Genomic DNA, 18,013 nt, shown 5'->3' with positions numbered 1-18,013 from the left:
TCTGTAGAAAATTTTGTCAAAATTTTATGTCTACTTTGTCAAACTGAATTATATACGTATTGGATCGATCTTTTTTGATTTAATATATACCACGTATGGACTTACATACAATTTAGAAGATGGTGTTAGGAGGTTTTAAGATACCTTGCCATCGGCAAGCGTTACCGCAACTTAAGTAATTCGATTGTGGATGGCAGTGTTTAGAAGAAGTTTCTACGCAATCCATGATGGAGGGTACATAAGCTTCGGCCTGGCCGAACTTACGGCCGTATATACTTGTTTAATAATGGGCTCAATATTACTGGCATACTAACTCCGTAGGTGCAATATCAACACAGCCAGTGTTGCTAGAAGTAGGGGAAATTCCCTATATGTAGGATTTTTCTAATATTTAGCGTCTTGTAGGGACGTAGGGCCACAATGTAGGACATTTTCACTCAACACAATTTGTAATAATTTTTACATTTTGGTGGCTCTAGAGGAGGAAATTAGATACCGGCAAGGCTTGATCTTTAACAATATGTGGTAAACTTTATTCCTGTAGAGAATTTTGTCAATATTTTATTTCTATAGAACATTTTGTCAAAATTGTACTTCTATAGAAACTTTTTTCAAAATATTATTTCTATAAAAAAATTTCTCAAAATTTTATTTCTGTGGAATTTTTTCTCGTAATTTTATTTCCATAGAATTTATTGTCAAAATTTTATTTCTATTGAAAATTTCTCACAAAAATTTGTTTATAGAAACTTTTTCCAACATTTTATTTTATAGAGATTTAACAAAAAAGATTACTAATTTGGGTAGAATTCTACCAACTGTGGCAACCGTGGTGGTAATACAAATTTATATACGTTGTGTATTCATGTTTTAAGATAATAGTACTTTATTATTAGAACCAGGGATCCGGAGCGGAGCGGAGCGGAGCGTGGAGCGGAGCGTGGAGCGGAGCGTGGAGCGGAGCGGAGCAAGCCCTTTTTTTGCCGGAGCGGGAGCGGAGCGGGAGCGGAGCGGGAGCGGCATTTCTAAAATCCGGAGCGGAGCGGGAGCGGAGCGGTTTCCAAATGAAAAACCGCTCCGCTCCGAATAAAATATTACTTGAATGAAATGTGTAACTTTGAAATTGCACTGTGTAGGTAATTTCAAATTTAGCTAGTACTTAGCGTAGTGTGAGTAAACGTTTAAAATGTACGATATGTATTTTTGTACGTACGTACATTGGGGAAAACACAACGTGTTTTTTAGTAATTGTTTTCAAAAACGGCAAATGTCAAAATATATATCTAGTATGTGTTGTAAAAGTAACAACAGTACTTTCGATCAATTTCATCCCGTATTACTACAAAGATGTTTGTAATGAACGTCAAATAAATGCAATTAAACGATCTTATTTATATTTATTTTTTTAGTTTTCTACACTGAAAAAAATATGGTCGTGAAGTCAAATATTTCATGTCCTTAGAATAAGAATTCAAATTTTGCTTAGCATGGAAGACGCATTTCTCTAAAATAAAGTTTTTTTTCTTGTCCAAAAGTCAATAAACTTTTGAATGAAGTTGTAATATCCTTATAATTAAGTGATTTTACTTAAAAATGTGTATCATAACATGAAAGATGCAATTTTTGAGGTAAGGTCAACGTGACTTTAATAATTAAGAAAAATTCTTTAAAATTAATAAAATTGTCTTTAAATTTGTTTCCTTTTTGCATCTTGCCTACAAAGCAAAAAATCGTTAAAAAATAAGACATGTTTTTCAACACTTTATTTTAAAGACGCTTTTTACTTGAAACATAGCATAATTTCTACTGGAAGTCGAGTCTTAATATGGAAAAAAATAACTCGTTAACTCGTTTTTAAAGGATTTTGATAACAATTGACGAAAAAAAAATCTAAAAAAAATTAAAAATTAACATTTGCTTCCTAGAAGCAAGTACATAACCCCCAAATTTAAAAGAGAATTACGTCTTTAAAGTACCCTTACTTGTATTCTCCGCTTCTTTGGCTCGGAATTAATACCCAAACTGTTAAAGTAAAGAAAAATCTTTGGAACCGGGCATGCTTTTTTCATTCACATTTGCTTTACTATTGTACTATACCTAGCATTCTCTTATTTCTGATATTAGTTCTCGAAAATTTAATTAAAATTATGGATAGTTTCAATTTTGGTTGAAAAATGTGCGCATATACATTTATTATACAATAAAGGGGAAAAAGCGAAATTAGGTAACACTAGATCTGAGTAAGAATATTCGTAGCAGTGCTGCCGCTACTACTTAAATCGAAGTATTTTGCTTCATTTTCACAAAATTTACTTCGTCACTCCTTCTTCCAAAAATCTGCTTCACTTTTTGTTCTGCTCCAAATTTTTAAATTTTTCCCCATATTACCTAATTGTTTTTCCTATTCCTTTAATTACGATGAGCATAGCGGTTTTAATCATTGAATTATTAAGCGATGTGGACCAATGTTTGCATAGTTGTTACACCATGTACCAAATTTCAGCCGGATCGGATGAAATTTGGTTCTCTTAGAGGCTCCGCAAGCCAAATCGGGGGATCAGTTTATATGGGGGCTATATGTAATTATGGACCGATGTGGACCAATTTTTGCATGGTTGTTAGAGATCGTATGCTGAAGCCATGTACCAAACTTCAGCTGGATCGGATGAAATTTGCTTCTCTTTGAGGCTCCGCAACCCAAATCTGGGGATCGATTTATATGGGGGCTATATATAATTATGGACCGATGTGAACCAATTTTTCCACGGTTGTTAGAGACCATATACTAACATCATGTACCAAATTTCAGACCGATCGGATGAAATTTGCTTCTTTTAGAGGATTCGCAAGCCAAATTTGTGGGTCCGTTTATATGGGGGCTATACGTAAAAGTGGACCGATATGGCCCATTTGTAATACCATCCGACCTACATCAATAACAACTACTTGTGCCAAGTTTCAAGTCGATAGCTTCTTTCGTTCGGATGTTAGCGTGATTTCAACAGACGGACTACTTCAATTTTATTCAATCTACTCCACTTTTTTCCAAAATCTACTTCACTCAATTTTTCACTAGCGGCAGCACTGATTCGTAGGTATACCACGGACTGATGTCGATGGAGGTTGTTGCAAACATAAACATACACACACACATTACAAATATAACAAAACCTCTTCTCTACGTCTGTTGCAAAACAAAACAAAAAAACTTTCGGGGAGTAGTTACTTATACTCTGTGTATAGACTTTCAATTCCAATCAGCGATGCCGTTTTGGTCCGATCGGACCAAAATTGGTCCAAAAGATTTCTAATTTTTAAATTTAGTCCGATGGTCAGACCAAACAGAATTTGGTCCATTTTGTTCCATTTTCATAAATTTGGTTTCTATCACATACTAAATAGTAGATGGTGCACCGCAAAGAATATTGTCGGGAGGCCAAATATTTCACATGCTTAAAATACGAATACGAATTTTGCTTAGAATAGAAGACGTATTTCTCTGAAAAAAAGTTTTTCCTTGTCTAAAAGTCTCTAAACTTTTCAATGAAGTCTGTTTGTCCTTATAGCTAAGTGATTCGACATAAAAATGTGTATCCTAACATGAATGCAAATTTCGTTTTAATGAAGTCAAAATGGATTTGATATTTCTGAACAAATCTTCAAAATTAATAAAATATTTCAACACATTGTTTTAAAGTCATTATACCCTAAACCACATAGTGGTTAGGGTATAATAATAAGTTTGATCTGTCAAAAAATGTGCCTACAAGAAATATTGATTTTAGACCCCATAAAATATATACCGATCGACTCAGAATCACCTCCTGAGTCGATCTAGCGCTTGGCGTCCGTCCGTCCATCCGTCCGTCTGTCCATGTATTTGTTGTTCACAGGATTTCGGTCGCAATTATTAACCGATTTTGATGAAATTTGGTACAGGGAGTTTTTTTGGGCACAAGGGCGAACGTTATTGAATTTGGAAGAAATCGGATCAAATTTAGATATAGCTCCCATATATATGTATTGCCCGATTTCGACAAATGGGGTCACGTTGCACTTTTTTTACTAACCGATCGTCGTCAAATTTAGCACAAAATAATATTCTGTATCACCCTTTAAGTCTGAAAATTTCATCGAAACCGGTTCAGATTTAGATATAGGTCCCATATATATGTATCGTCCGATTTTGTCAAATTAGGTCATAAAACCCTTATTTATCAACCGATCTTACTCAAAGTTGGCGAAATGTAATCTTCTATAGCACTAACTATATGTGCAAAAAATCATCGAAATCGGTTCAGATTTAGCTATAGCTTCCATATATGTAACGCCCGATTTTTCTAAATAAAATAAAACTCAATTGAACAAATAACACAATGTTTGTACTATAATTTTCTCGAAGAGGAGCGGAGCGGAGCGGATCGATTTTTTTTTTCTCGGAGCGGAGCGAGGAGCGGAGCGGTTTTTTTTTCTCCGGAGCGGGAGCGGAGCGGAGCGAAAAAAATGGACCGCTCCGGATCCCTGATTAGAACCATTTTTGTTTTGTAAAATTTTTTTAAATTTAACGAAAAATATAGCAGGGAACATTGTTTGGGAATGTATGGGAAAGTAGGGAAATTTTTTTGTCCTTGTAGGGTAAACCGAACATTTTCCGTGGCAACATTGACTATGAGCTATAGTCAGATTGACACAAAGCACCCATAGAGATGTACCCCTTAATTTTCTTAAATATGCAACTGCAGTTTATCTCCCAGACCTATATGTTACCCCACAAATGCTTATGATTACTAATTTTGTAATGGTGGTTTAGGGTATGATATAGTCGGCCCCGCCCGACTTTCTACTTTACTTACTTGTTTAATAATGGACTCAGTATTAGTGGCATACTAACTCTTTTGGTGCAAAATAAACTATAGCTCCTAATATTAGACATTTTTGCTTTGCCTTTTATGTTCTCCAAAACCTATACCAATGATACCCCACAAATGCTTATATTTACTAATTCAGTAGGGGTGGTTTAGGGTATCATATAGTTTACACATTTATATTTATACTATATTAAATTTTTATAATGAAACTTCGAAATGTGGGTTATTAAAGATTTATAGTCAGTAACAGTGCTTGATATAAACGAAATCGACTGATTTTTGGAAAAAATATTATTTTTTTATTGCAAAAATAAAAATTTTGTAACAAAAAACTGTTTTTGGTACAAAACTTTAAAATTTGGAAGGAATTCAAAAACTCTAACAAAAGAAGAACGTGGAGTCGAGTATAAACATGCATAAATAATTTTATAATATAAACATAATTTCAAAATTCGCTTTGCCAGTGGACAAAAGCAACTTCTCTGCTATAAAATTGATAGCAGATTTGGAACAGTGGGTACAAACAATTAGTGACGATAAGGAGAAAGACATTGTTCGGTCAAAAATTGCCAATAGAATACTAACTCACAAAAGAACAAATAAAAACAACTTAAAAGAGAAATTCATTCTCAACATATACAAAGATACAAAAAACTTTCTTAAGCAACACGGCAAAAATATAATTATTACAAAATCGGATAAAGGCAACAAAACAGTTGTTATGTATAGAGATGACTACAAAAATGGAATGCGAGAACTTCTAGATGATAAACAGACCTATAAATCTTGTAGAACGGACCCAACACAAAAGCTATTAAGGAAAAATAACAAATTAATAATGGAATTCTACAAACAAAGCTACATCTCAAAATACGAAAAATTCCAGCTTACTTCAAATTCAGCTACGGCTCCTCGTCTGTATGGACTTCCAAAAATTCATAAACCAAATATGCCACTTCGCCCTATCGCGTCATCTTTCGAAGTTCCATGTTACAACTTGTCAAAATACATTGGAACGATTTTGAAGAATATTATATTGGAAAAATATAACATAAAAAACTCACTAGAACTTAAAGTAAAATTAGACAACATCTATCTGGACGAAGACGACATACTTATATCTCTCGACGTGGTATCATTGTTCACCAATATACCGATTCATTTAGCAATTAAATACATAATGACAAAATGGGAATCTCTCCAGAATCACACAAAAATACCAAAATCGCAATTTCTAAAAGCTCTCCAATTTTGTCTCAATGACAACAATTATTTCATATTTGAGGACAACATCTACAATCAAACTTATGGAATGCCAATGGGAAACCCGTTATCTCCAACTATAGCCGATATTATTCTGGACACTTTATTGGAATCGTGTTTGACAGAATTGGATCAACAAAATATACACATAAAAATGATCACAAAATATGTAGATGATCTATTTGCCATAATAAAGAAGAAGGATGAGCATAAAATACTAGAAACATTCAACAACTATCACAAAAAAATACAATTCACACTTGAAAAAGAAGAAAATCAATGCATTCCATATTTGGATATAAAAGTTTATAGAGAGAAAAACAAAATAATAACGGATTGGTACGCAAAACCCATTGCATCTGGTCGTTTAATAAATTTTCATTCAACCCAGCCTATAAGGCAGAAAATTAACACAGCAAATCAACTAATATCCAAAGTTATCACTCTGAGTGATAAAAAATTTCTACACAAAAATGTTAAAATAATTAAGAATATATTAACTAATAATGGTTTCCCTATAAACATTACAAATAATCTAATTGACCGCACACTTAATATAAATCCAACAAAACAAACCGAAAAGAACCAATCTGGCAACATCAAATATTTTGGAATTCCCTACATACCCAAACTTACAGAACAAAAACATTTACAAGATATCATAAACAACAACGAAATAAGCTTAGCACACAAGCCAAACAAAACAATAGCCCTCTATTCACACAAACAAAAACCAAAATAGAAATAACTGAGCAAAGCAATGTGGTGTATGAAATAACATGTACTGGAAACTCTACAGAGAAATGCGGTAAATGCTATATCGGCACAACAAAGCGCAGCTTAGCTACACGAATTGCAGAGCACGAAGGAGATATAAAAAAAGAAAAGATGACAACAGCATTGGCTCAACACTGCATAGAGAACAACCATAATGCAGATCTACGAAACGTAAAAATATTGGACAAAGAGAGAAGAGAAAATAAGAGATATACATTAGAGAGTTTACGTATACAACAAAAAACAACAAGTGCAATAAACAGAAAAGAAGACAAAGACAATGCTAACGCCAACTACAGCATTGTATTGTTATAGTTTAGTCGGTTACCATCTGTGATAGCAACATAAGTTTTACTGTGATATTAGTTTAAGTTAATTATTTTTGCAATTACAAAGTATGTGTTTTATGTCGAATTCTAGTAATATCGTAATAATTGGCGTATTTGTTTGCAAATGTAATTGACGATAGATTGAATGTAAGTGAAACTTGTACGAAAATCAATAGAATGTATGTTAAGATCTGATATATTTCACTATTATATTGTTACCAGATCCAATAAAAAAATCATCCCTGATGAAGCTGGAAAAAATCCCAGCGAAACGTTGGATGAAAATAATGGAATAATTCAATATTTGTCTTATTCGCATTCAAAAATGACCTTGAAAGCCCAGAGGAAAAAAAATATATACAGAGAAAATAATAAATTTATTTAGGCGTGAACAGTTTTTTACTATCATTTAACACCATCGCTCTAAAATGCCTTTAGCTGCAAAACTCGAACTTAATGCCCGCTTTTATATTTGAAGGTGTCCGTCAACTCATCGTGGACTACTTATTAATAAAGAGGAACTAAACTTTGCTTTTATACATTTTACTGTGTAATTTTTCACTATTTCCTCCTTATTTCATTTTACTCTCCCAACTCTAAAAAGAGTATAGTGCCCTTTCGTTATTTTTATGAAGAGCCCAGATTTCTTTTAACGAACCAAGAAAAAAATTGTGCCCATAATGCCAAAATGATAAAAAAAACACATGTCCACACATACATAAAATGCTGCTCTCAAGGCGAAAACATATGCTGTTTGTTTTTCAAATGTCTATTCTCTTGGTTCCGAATGTCTATTCTCATATCATATTCGCATATCAAATTTTTGCCCTTACCATAAAACAGTTTTCCGCAACAACACAGAAATTGTTCTCTTTTGATTCTTTCGCTGTGTTATGTTGATATCTTTCGTCAACTCTCTCGGTTTCCATCTCTATTTCTTTCTCTATACTCTCTCTGTCGCTTTGAATAAAATATCACAACATATGTATGATTATTCGAAATTTGTAAATTCATATATGTTTGTATTCACACATATGATTTTTGTGAAACATTCATGCCCCAAACATAAGATATTCTAACATATTAACATAGATGTCCCAAAAATTTAGTGTTAGTTTAGGAACATTACATGTTTGCACTAAAATATATTGTATTTTAAAATTGTGCCCGAAACACATTTTGTTTATATCGGAACATATGAAAACCATATTTTTCTAACATTGTAGAAGTAGCACACTTCCCTTGTTGGTAATGGAAACAATTTTTTGTACTTCTACAAAAACTCTAGAATTAAAATTTAAATCGGCTAACGCCCTGGGATGAAACACAATGTTAGTAAAAAATGTGGGAAATATGAAGCGAGAGAAATTTTAATGCAATTGTACAAAAGAGATTTATGATTTTTCAGGCGATACATATGTATTCGAGATATAGGACAATTACAGTAATATTTACAATTTTTGCTACTCAGCAGTGGCGATTTTACAAGGATATTGGTTAGATCTCGCGAAGATATGTGGTCAAGTGTGGGTTGAGATATATTATTTGGTCTAGTCGGGCGACTTGGAGCCTTATTTAAAACTCATCCGTTCTGTGGAAATTTTGGCAATGCAGTGTGTAGGATATGGCTAAGATATGGGGAAATAATCACAGAATTTTGTGTAAAGTGTGAGAATTTTGGCCATATTTGTATTCTCTGAGAAAACTATCCAGTCAATTGGAGGAAAATCCCATTGGAAATGGGTCTAAAATATGAAACAGTCTACCATATTTCCCCAACTCTGGTGTACGTATATATGGGAGCTATATACAATCTGAACCAATTTTGACTAAATTTGACATGCATAGTTAGAATAATAATTCTGCTATCTATGCGAAATTTCACGTAAATGGGAGTATAACTTTGGCCCCCCTGGTCATATGAGTGCAAATCGGACGGGAGATTTATATGGGAGCCATATCTAAATCTGAACCGCTTTCGACCAAATTTGCCACAATTACCTATACTACTAAACGTACTCCTTGTGCGAAATTTGAACCAAATCACGGCAAAACCCTGGATTTTGAGGCCATATAAGTTAAAATCGGACGAAATATACATATGGGAGCTATATCTAAATCTGAATCGATTTTGACCATATTTGGCACATACATTAGTACCATTAAAAGTACCGCTTGTGCAAAATTTGAAGTAAGTCAGGGCAAAACTCTGGCTTTTGAGACCATATAAGTCCAAATCGGGCGAAAGATATATATGTGAGCTATATCTAAATCTGAACCGATTTAAACAAAATTCGACACACTTAACAATACTATTCAACGTAGCCCTTGTGCAAAATTTGAAGCAAATCACGGCAAAACTCTGGCTTTTGTGGCCATATAAGTTCAAATCGGACGAAAGATATATATGGGAGCTATATCTAAATTTGAACCGATTTCAATCAAATTTACCAAGCATTGGTAGAATGTCAATACTACCCTCTTTCACGAAGATCGGTAGTAAACTTTGGCCTCTGTGGTCATATGAGTCTAAATCGGACGAAAGATATATATGGGAGCTATATCTTAATCTGAACCGATTTGGCTGATATTTTGCAAGTTTTTCGAGACTCATAAAATATTCGGATATACTGAATTTGAAGAACATCGGTTGATAAACACGCTAACTATGACCACATCGGGGATAAATATATATGGCAGCTATATCTAAATCTGAACCGATTTTTCCAAAACCAATAGCGATTGTCTCTGTCCCAAGAAACGGCCCTATGCCAAATTTGAGGACGATCGGACTTAAATTGCGAGCTGTACTTTGTGCACAAAATTACATATACAGACAGACGGACGGACAGACAGACAGACAGACAGACAGACGGACATCGCTAAATCGACTCAGAATTTAATTCTAAGCCGATCGGTATACTAAAAGATGGGTCTATGACCACTATTTCTTGGCGTTACATACAAATGCACAAACCTATTATACCCTGTACCACAGTAGTGGTGAAGGGTATAAAAACGATCTTTTAAATTTTATAGATTTTCTTCAAATTTTGGTAGATTATTTCTGGCACTAGTAGCAACCGTATCGGTATTATATACTACTATACATTGGTATACTATTCTATCAAAATGTGTATTATTGAGATTAAATATTTAAATAGTTTAATCCCGTTCAATATCAATTTCCCCCAGTGGCCATACTTACTTCGGTACACCCTATTCTCGTCCTTCATATAAATAATATATGACAAATTATTTTGGAAATCAATAAAACAATACTTCAAAAAAATATATAATAATAATCCAAAAAATATATAATAATTTAGTGTATAAATAGGTAGTAGATAAGCAACTACTTTATCGATAAATCAATTTCGTGCTATACAAGTAAAAGTGATTTATGTCTATTGTTTTGTGCATTTATTTACTTAATATTTGAAGGTTTTATTTATTTTTTCTAAAACTGGCCAGAGCATCAAACAAAAGGTGAATATCCTCATTTGAATAATTGCTTCTGGTTTCTTTAAACGTCGACCGATTTGAACGCTTCTTCAAAATTGAAACAATCATAAAGCAGGCAACGAATAAGCAAAACGATTGATTGTTGTATTTCATAAATCGTTCTGCTACGATTCGTACGCTACCGGAAGTACCTAAAAAAGTAATTCAAAATAATTCGTAGCCAAATACATTCATTAGGTTTGCATTAAGTACACCGAGGTTCGTAAATGCCATCGTCGAGTTTTAATGATCTAAATATTTAAGCCATATCAAAGGTCCATTGTATCAATAGATCATCCATCAGTTAGACCATGTGATGAGAGGATGCTATTTCAGTCGACTATCGTCTTCATTTGCCAAACCAATATTATTCTGAGCATACACTGAAAAAAAACATATTTCGCGTTCCAAAGTTCATGTTCTTACACAAATGATTTTTGAATTGATTATGAACGAAAGAAGTGGAGAGTCGCACTGAGAATGTATTTAGAGCACATTTCTCGTTTGAATTAGAGATTTGCATATTTGATACTAGGTTAGGTTAGGTTATGTGGCAGCCCGATGTATCAGGCTCACTTAGACTATTCAGTCCATTGTGATACCACAGTGGTGAACTTCTCTCTTATCACTGAGTGCTGCCCGATTCCATGTTAAGCTCAATGACAAGGGACCTCCTTTTTATAGCCGAGTCCGAACGGCGTTCCACATTCCAGTGAAACCACTTAGAGAAGCTTTGAAACCCTCAGAAATGTCACCGTCATTACTGAGGTGGGATAATCCACCGCTGAAAAACTTTTTGGTGTTCGGTCGTAGCAGGAATCGAACCCACGACCTTGTGTATGCAAGGCGGGCATGCTAACCATTGCACCACGGTGGCTCCACGGTGATACTAAGAAATAAATTTTAGTTATTCGTTTTCCATCATATGATAGGGTTATAATAAGTTTGCCGTTACATTTGTACCACATCAAAACTTGGAAATTTCGGACGAACTATAGTGAAATTCTAAGACGATCCAACGGTCGTAAAAATAGGGTACCTCATGTTTGGAAATCTGACCGGATCAAATTACAACTTTACTTACTTTATGGGATCAACGACCAATAGTTCAATACCATTCCTTTCCCCATTCTATGCTGAAAGGTTTAAACAGGTTCCGAATTTATTTCAATCTGAATGTATGTTTATACGGGTGTCTTTATCAGCGAATGAAACGATATAGTCTATTTTCGAATTTTACCTGTCAGCCAACAACAGATAGATATCGTTCTCCGTTCCATCTCAGAAACACAAGTGTTTATATGGCCAAAAATTTATAATATTTGAGGTCATGTAATGTGTTCAATGAAAAATTAAGCGTTATTGTTGTTACCATGATCAAAAATGGAAAATTTTCTGCATGTAGGTGTCTCAATTTTTCATTTTTGCACTTGTTTCCTTTTTTGTGAGCATTGACAGCTTCAGTTGTGAAGTGGAATATGATAAATCATAAACGAAGTGTTTCCAAGATAAATCATCTTTTAATATTTGATTCACTCACACGTATTTCCATTGTCGGTTTGTTTTTTTCTAAATTTAAATATTGAGTACCCTTGCTCTATTCATAGGCATGGAGATCGATGGCAAGGTTTTAATATTTGTAATTTTTAATGTACTTTGTATACATTTACTTATAGGAATTTTATATATGAATAACTCGCAGGGATCCGGAGCGGTCCATTTTTGTCGCTCCGCTCCGCTCCCGCTCCGCTCCGAGAAAAAAAATCGCTCCGCTCCGCTCCACGCTCCGCTCCTCTTCGAGAAAATTATAGTACAAACATTGTATTATTTGTTCAATTGAATTTTATTTTATTTAGAAAAATCGGGCGGTACATATATGGGAGCTATAGCTAAATCTGAACCGATTTCGATGATTTTTTGCACATATAGTTAGTGCTATAGATTTAGCCAACTTTGAGTAAGATCGGTTGATAAATAAGGGTTTTATGACCTAATTTGGCAAATCGGGCGATACATATATATGGGACCTATATCTAAATCTGAACCGATTTCAATGAAATTTTCAGGCTTAAAGGGTGGGTTATACAGAAGATTATTTTGTGCTAAATTTGACGACGATCGGTTAGTGAAAAAGTGCAACGTGACCCCATTTGTCGAAATCGGGCGATACATATATATGGGAGCTATATCTAAATTTGATCCGATTTCTTCCAAATTCAATAGCGTTCGTCCTTGTGCCCAAAAAAACTCCCTGTACCAAACTTCATCAAAATCGGTTAATAATTGCGACCGGAATCCTGTGAATAACAAATACATGGACAGACGGACGGATGGACGGACGGACACCAAGCGCTAGATCGACTCAGGATTGTGAGTCAGGTGATTCTGAGTCGATCGGTATATATTTTATGGGGTCTAAAATCAATATTTCTGGTAGGCACATTTTTTGGCAGATCAAACTTATTATACCCTAACCACTATGTGGTTTAGGGTATAATGACTTTAAAACAATGTGTTGAAACATTTTATTAATTTTGAAGATTTTTTTTAGAAATATTAAATCCATTTTGACTTCATTAAAACGAAATTTTCATTCATGTTAGGATACACATTTTTATGTCGAATCACTTAGCTATAAGGACAAACTGAGACTTCTTCTATTCTAAGCAAAATTCGTATTCGTATTTTAAGCATGTGAAATATTTGGCCTCCCGACAATATTCTTTGCGGTGCACAATCTACTATTTAATATGTGATAGAAACCAAATTTATGAAAATGGACCAAATTCTGTTTGGTCCGACCATCGGACCAAATTTAAAAATTAGAAATCTTTTGGACCAATTTTGGCCCGATCGGACCAAAACGGCAACGCTGATTGGAATTGAAAGTCTATACACAGAGTAGAAGTAACTACTGTCCGAAAGTTTTTTTTTTTTGTTTTGCAACAGACGTAGAGAAGAGGTTTTGTTATATTTGTAATATGTGTGTATATGTTTATGTTTATGTTTGCAACAACCTCCATCGAAATCAGTCCGTGGTATACCTACGAATATTCTTACTCAGATCTAGTGATGTGTGTGAAGATAAATACGTATTTAAAACCCTAGACACAAACCAATTGTAATAGATTAGGGTAAAAGTATTTTGGGATTTTTTCGAAAAACTGATTTTTTGGAAAAACTACTGGGAATTTAAAATTTAAATTTCGCAGGAACAATGCCAGGGGAACACCCTACATAACGGTTTATTTATTTTGGAAATACATTAACCACCGCAAGAGATATGTGGTGGGACATTTGGCAATGGGAGGGGAATCATATCTCTGGAACGGGATATCCTGCCAGGACTACTTATGCGGCAGTGTATAGTCCTATGAAATACCTATCGAACAAGGTATAGCATATATCAAGATTTGATTTTTAAGACACCAAATACGCTCTTTTAATTTCTGTATTTATTATCCTAAATTTCTGGAGGGGATCAGTGGCCATATCTCAGGAACGAAGCTACCCTCTGACCTAAAATTTATGACAAATTAATGTGCTTGTAACACCCTTCAATCAGAGGGTAAACATTTGTTGAAGCGATATTTCAGAACTCCAAAATTGTTCCTCCAATATTGGTTATTTTACCTATGAATTTTCGGAGGGGAGGAATGCGTCCAGGAGGAGTGGGGTACATCCTGCCGACATAGCTCCCACACAAATCCATACTCCTAAAGACGCCTTTTCGAACAAAAGAAACAGCGAATCAAGAATTGATTTTGGGATTGCTCCAGCTCCTCATCAATATGACCCTTTTTCAGACCAAAAAATACAAAACTGAATAGAAGCAAAGCAGAAAAATTTCGCACCAGATGCTTGGCCAGGAGCAGTGCTAATATCGATGGAACGGGATCTCCTTCCGACATGGCATAAAAACCATTATAAAGCTCCAAGAAACACCTATACGGATTGATGTCACTTTATTCCAGAATTGATTTTGGTATACCCAGATACGCCTGTTCAAATGTGGCCCATTTCATAGCAGATTCTGGCCGGGAGCAGTGGCCATATCTTTGGAACGAATTATCCTGCCGACAAGGGATGACCACTGTTGTATAGTCCTAGGAACCTACTTTCCGGAATGGTGTCACTTTATTCCAGAATTGATTTCGGTATACCCAGATACGCCTGTTCAAAAGTGGCCAATTTCATAGCAGATTCTGGCCGGGAGCAGTGGCCATATCTTTGGAACGAATTATCCTGCCGACACGAGATGACCAATTTTGTACAGTGCTAGGAAGCTACTTTCCGGAATGGTGTAACTTTATTCCAGAATTGATTTTGGTATACCCAGATACGCCTGTTCAAATGTGGCCCATTTCATAGCAGATTCTGGCCGGGAGCAGTGGCCATATCTTTGGAACGAATTATCCTGCCGACACGAGATGACCACTGTTGTACAGTGCTAGGAAGCTACTTTCCGGAATGGTGTCACTTTATCCCAGAATTGATTTCGGTATACCCAGATACGCCTGTTCAAATGTGGCCCATTTCATAGCAGATTCTGGCCGGGAGCAGTGGCCATATCTTTGGAACGAATTATCGTGCCGACATCAAATAACCACTGTTGTATAGTACTAGGAAGCTGCTTTCCGGAATGGTGTCAATTTGTTCCAGAATTGATTTTGGTATACCCAGATACGCCTGTTCAAATGTGGCCCATTTCATAGCAGATTCTGGCCGGGAGCAGTGGCCATATCTTTGGAACGAATTATCCTGCCGACAAGGGATGACCACTGTTGTATAGTCCTAGGAACCTTCTTTCCGGAATGGTGTCACTTTATTGCAGAATTGATTTCGGTATACCCAAATACGCCTTTTCAAAAGTGGTCAATTTCATAGCAGAATCTGGCCGGGAGCAGTGGCCATATCTTTCGAATGAAATATCCTGCCGACACGAGATGACCACTGTTGTACAGTGCTAGGAAGCTACTTTCCGGAATGGTGTCACTTTATTGCAGAATTGATTTCGGTATACCCAGATACGCCTGTTCAAATGTGGCCCATTTCATAGCAGATTCTGGCCGGGAGCAGTGGCCATATCTTTGGAACGAATTATCGTGCCGACATCAAATTACCACTGTTGTATAGTCCTAGGAAGCTACTTTCCGGCATGGTGTCACTTTATCCCAGAATTGATTTCGGTATACCCAGATACGCCTGTTCAAATGTGGCCCATTTCATAGCAGATTCTGGCCGGGAGCAGTGGCCATATCTTGGGAACGAATTATCCTGCCGACAAGGGATGACCACTGTTGTATAGTCCTAGGAACCTTCTTTCCGGAATGGTGTCACTTTATTCCAGAATTGATTTCGGTATACCCAAATACGCCTGTTCAAAAGTGGTCAATTTCATAGCAGAATCTGGCCGGGAGCAGTGGCCATATCTTTGGAACGAATTATCCTGCGACACGAGATGACCAATTTTGTACAGTGCTAGGAAGCTACTTTCCGGAATGGTGTAACTTTATTCCAGAATTGATTTTGGTATACCCAGATACGCCTGTTCAAATGTGGCCCATTTCATAGCAGATTCTGGCCGGGAGCAGTGGCCATATCTTTGGAACGAATTATCGTGCCGACATCAAATTACCACTGTTGTATAGTCCTAGGAAGCTACTTTCCGGCATGGTGTCACTTTATCCCAGAATTGATTTCGGTATACCCAGATACGCCTGTTCAAATGTGGCCCATTTCATAGCAGATTCTGGCCGGGAGCAGTGGCCATATCTTTGGAACGAATTATCGTGCCGACATCAAATAACCACTGTTGTATAGTCCTAGGAAGCTACTTTCCGGCATGGTGTCACTTTATCCCAGAATTGATTTCGGTATACCCAAATACGCCTGTTCAAAAGTGGTCAATTTCATAGCAGAATCTGGCCGGGAGCAGTGGCCATATCTTTGGAACGAATTATCCTGCCGACACGAGATGACCAATTTTGTACAGTGCTAGGAAGCTACTTTCCGGAATGGTGTAACTTTATTCAAGAATTGATTTTGGTATACCCAGATACGCCTGTTCAAATGTGGCCCATTTCATAGCAGATTCTGGCCGGGAGCAGTGGCCATATCTTTGGAACGAATTATCGTGCCGACATCAAATAACCACTGTTGTATAGTCCTAGGAAGCTATTTTCCGGCATGGTGTCACTTTATTGCAGAATTGATTTCGGTATACCCAAATACGCCTTTTCAAAAGTGGTCAATTTCATAGCAGAATCTGACCGGGAGCAGTGGCCATATCTTTCGAATGAAATATCCTGCCGACACGAGATGACCACTGTTGTACAGTGCTAGGAAGCTACTTTCCGGAATGGTGTCACTTTATTGCAGAGTTGATTTCGGTATACCCAGATACGCCTGTTCAAATGTGGCCCATTTCATAGCAGATTCTGGCCGGGAGCAGTGGCCATATCTTTGGAACGAATTATCGTGCCGACATCAAATTACCACTGTTGTATAGTCCTAGGAAGCTACTTTCCGGCATGGTGTCACTTTATCCCAGAATTGATTTCGGTATACCCAGATACGCCTGTTCAAATGTGGCCCATTTCATAGCAGATTCTGGCCGGGAGCAGTGGCCATATCTTTGGAACGAATTATCGTGCCGACATCAAATAACCACTGTTGTATAGTCCTAGGAAGCTACTTTCCGGCATGGTGTCACTTTATCCCAGAATTGATTTCGGTATACCCAAATACGCCTGTTCAAAAGTGGTCAATTTCATAGCAGAATCTGGCCGGGAGCAGTGGCCATATCTTTGGAACGAATTATCCTGCCGACACGAGATGACCAATTTTGTACAGTGCTAGGAAGCTACTTTCCGGAATGGTGTAACTTTATTCAAGAATTGATTTTGGTATACCCAGATACGCCTGTTCAAATGTGGCCCATTTCATAGCAGATTCTGGCCGGGAGCAGTGGCCATATCTTTGGAACGAATTATCGTGCCGACATCAAATAACCACTGTTGTATAGTCCTAGGAAGCTATTTTCCGGCATGGTGTCACTTTATTGCAGAATTGATTTCGGTATACCCAAATACGCCTTTTCAAAAGTGGTCAATTTCATAGCAGAATCTGACCGGGAGCAGTGGCCATATCTTTCGAATGAAATATCCTGCCGACACGAGATGACCACTGTTGTACAGTGCTAGGAAGCTACTTTCCGGAATGGTGTCACTTTATTGCAGAGTTGATTTCGGTATACCCAGATACGCCTGT

The 18,013-nt window shown here is 36.3% G+C and overlaps 1 protein-coding gene across 1 annotated transcript; it reads left to right on the top strand.

Annotated features, from left to right (window-relative positions):
- Window positions 1-5,589: 5,589 nt before the first annotated feature.
- LOC142235701 (uncharacterized) lies at window positions 5,590-7,223 on the top strand. The gene is made up of 2 exons (XM_075306961.1): window positions 5,590-6,338; window positions 6,770-7,223. The coding sequence occupies exons 1-2, from the start codon at window positions 5,590-5,592 to the stop codon at window positions 7,221-7,223; spliced, it is 1,203 nt and encodes a 400-aa protein (XP_075163076.1).
- Window positions 7,224-18,013: the final 10,790 nt, after the last annotated feature.

This window comes from Haematobia irritans, chromosome 4, assembly GCF_050003625.1.
Source record: "Haematobia irritans isolate KBUSLIRL chromosome 4, ASM5000362v1, whole genome shotgun sequence".
Taxonomy (NCBI): Eukaryota; Metazoa; Arthropoda; class Insecta; order Diptera; family Muscidae; genus Haematobia; species Haematobia irritans.
This window is presented reverse-complemented; position numbering and strand designations above follow the sequence as displayed.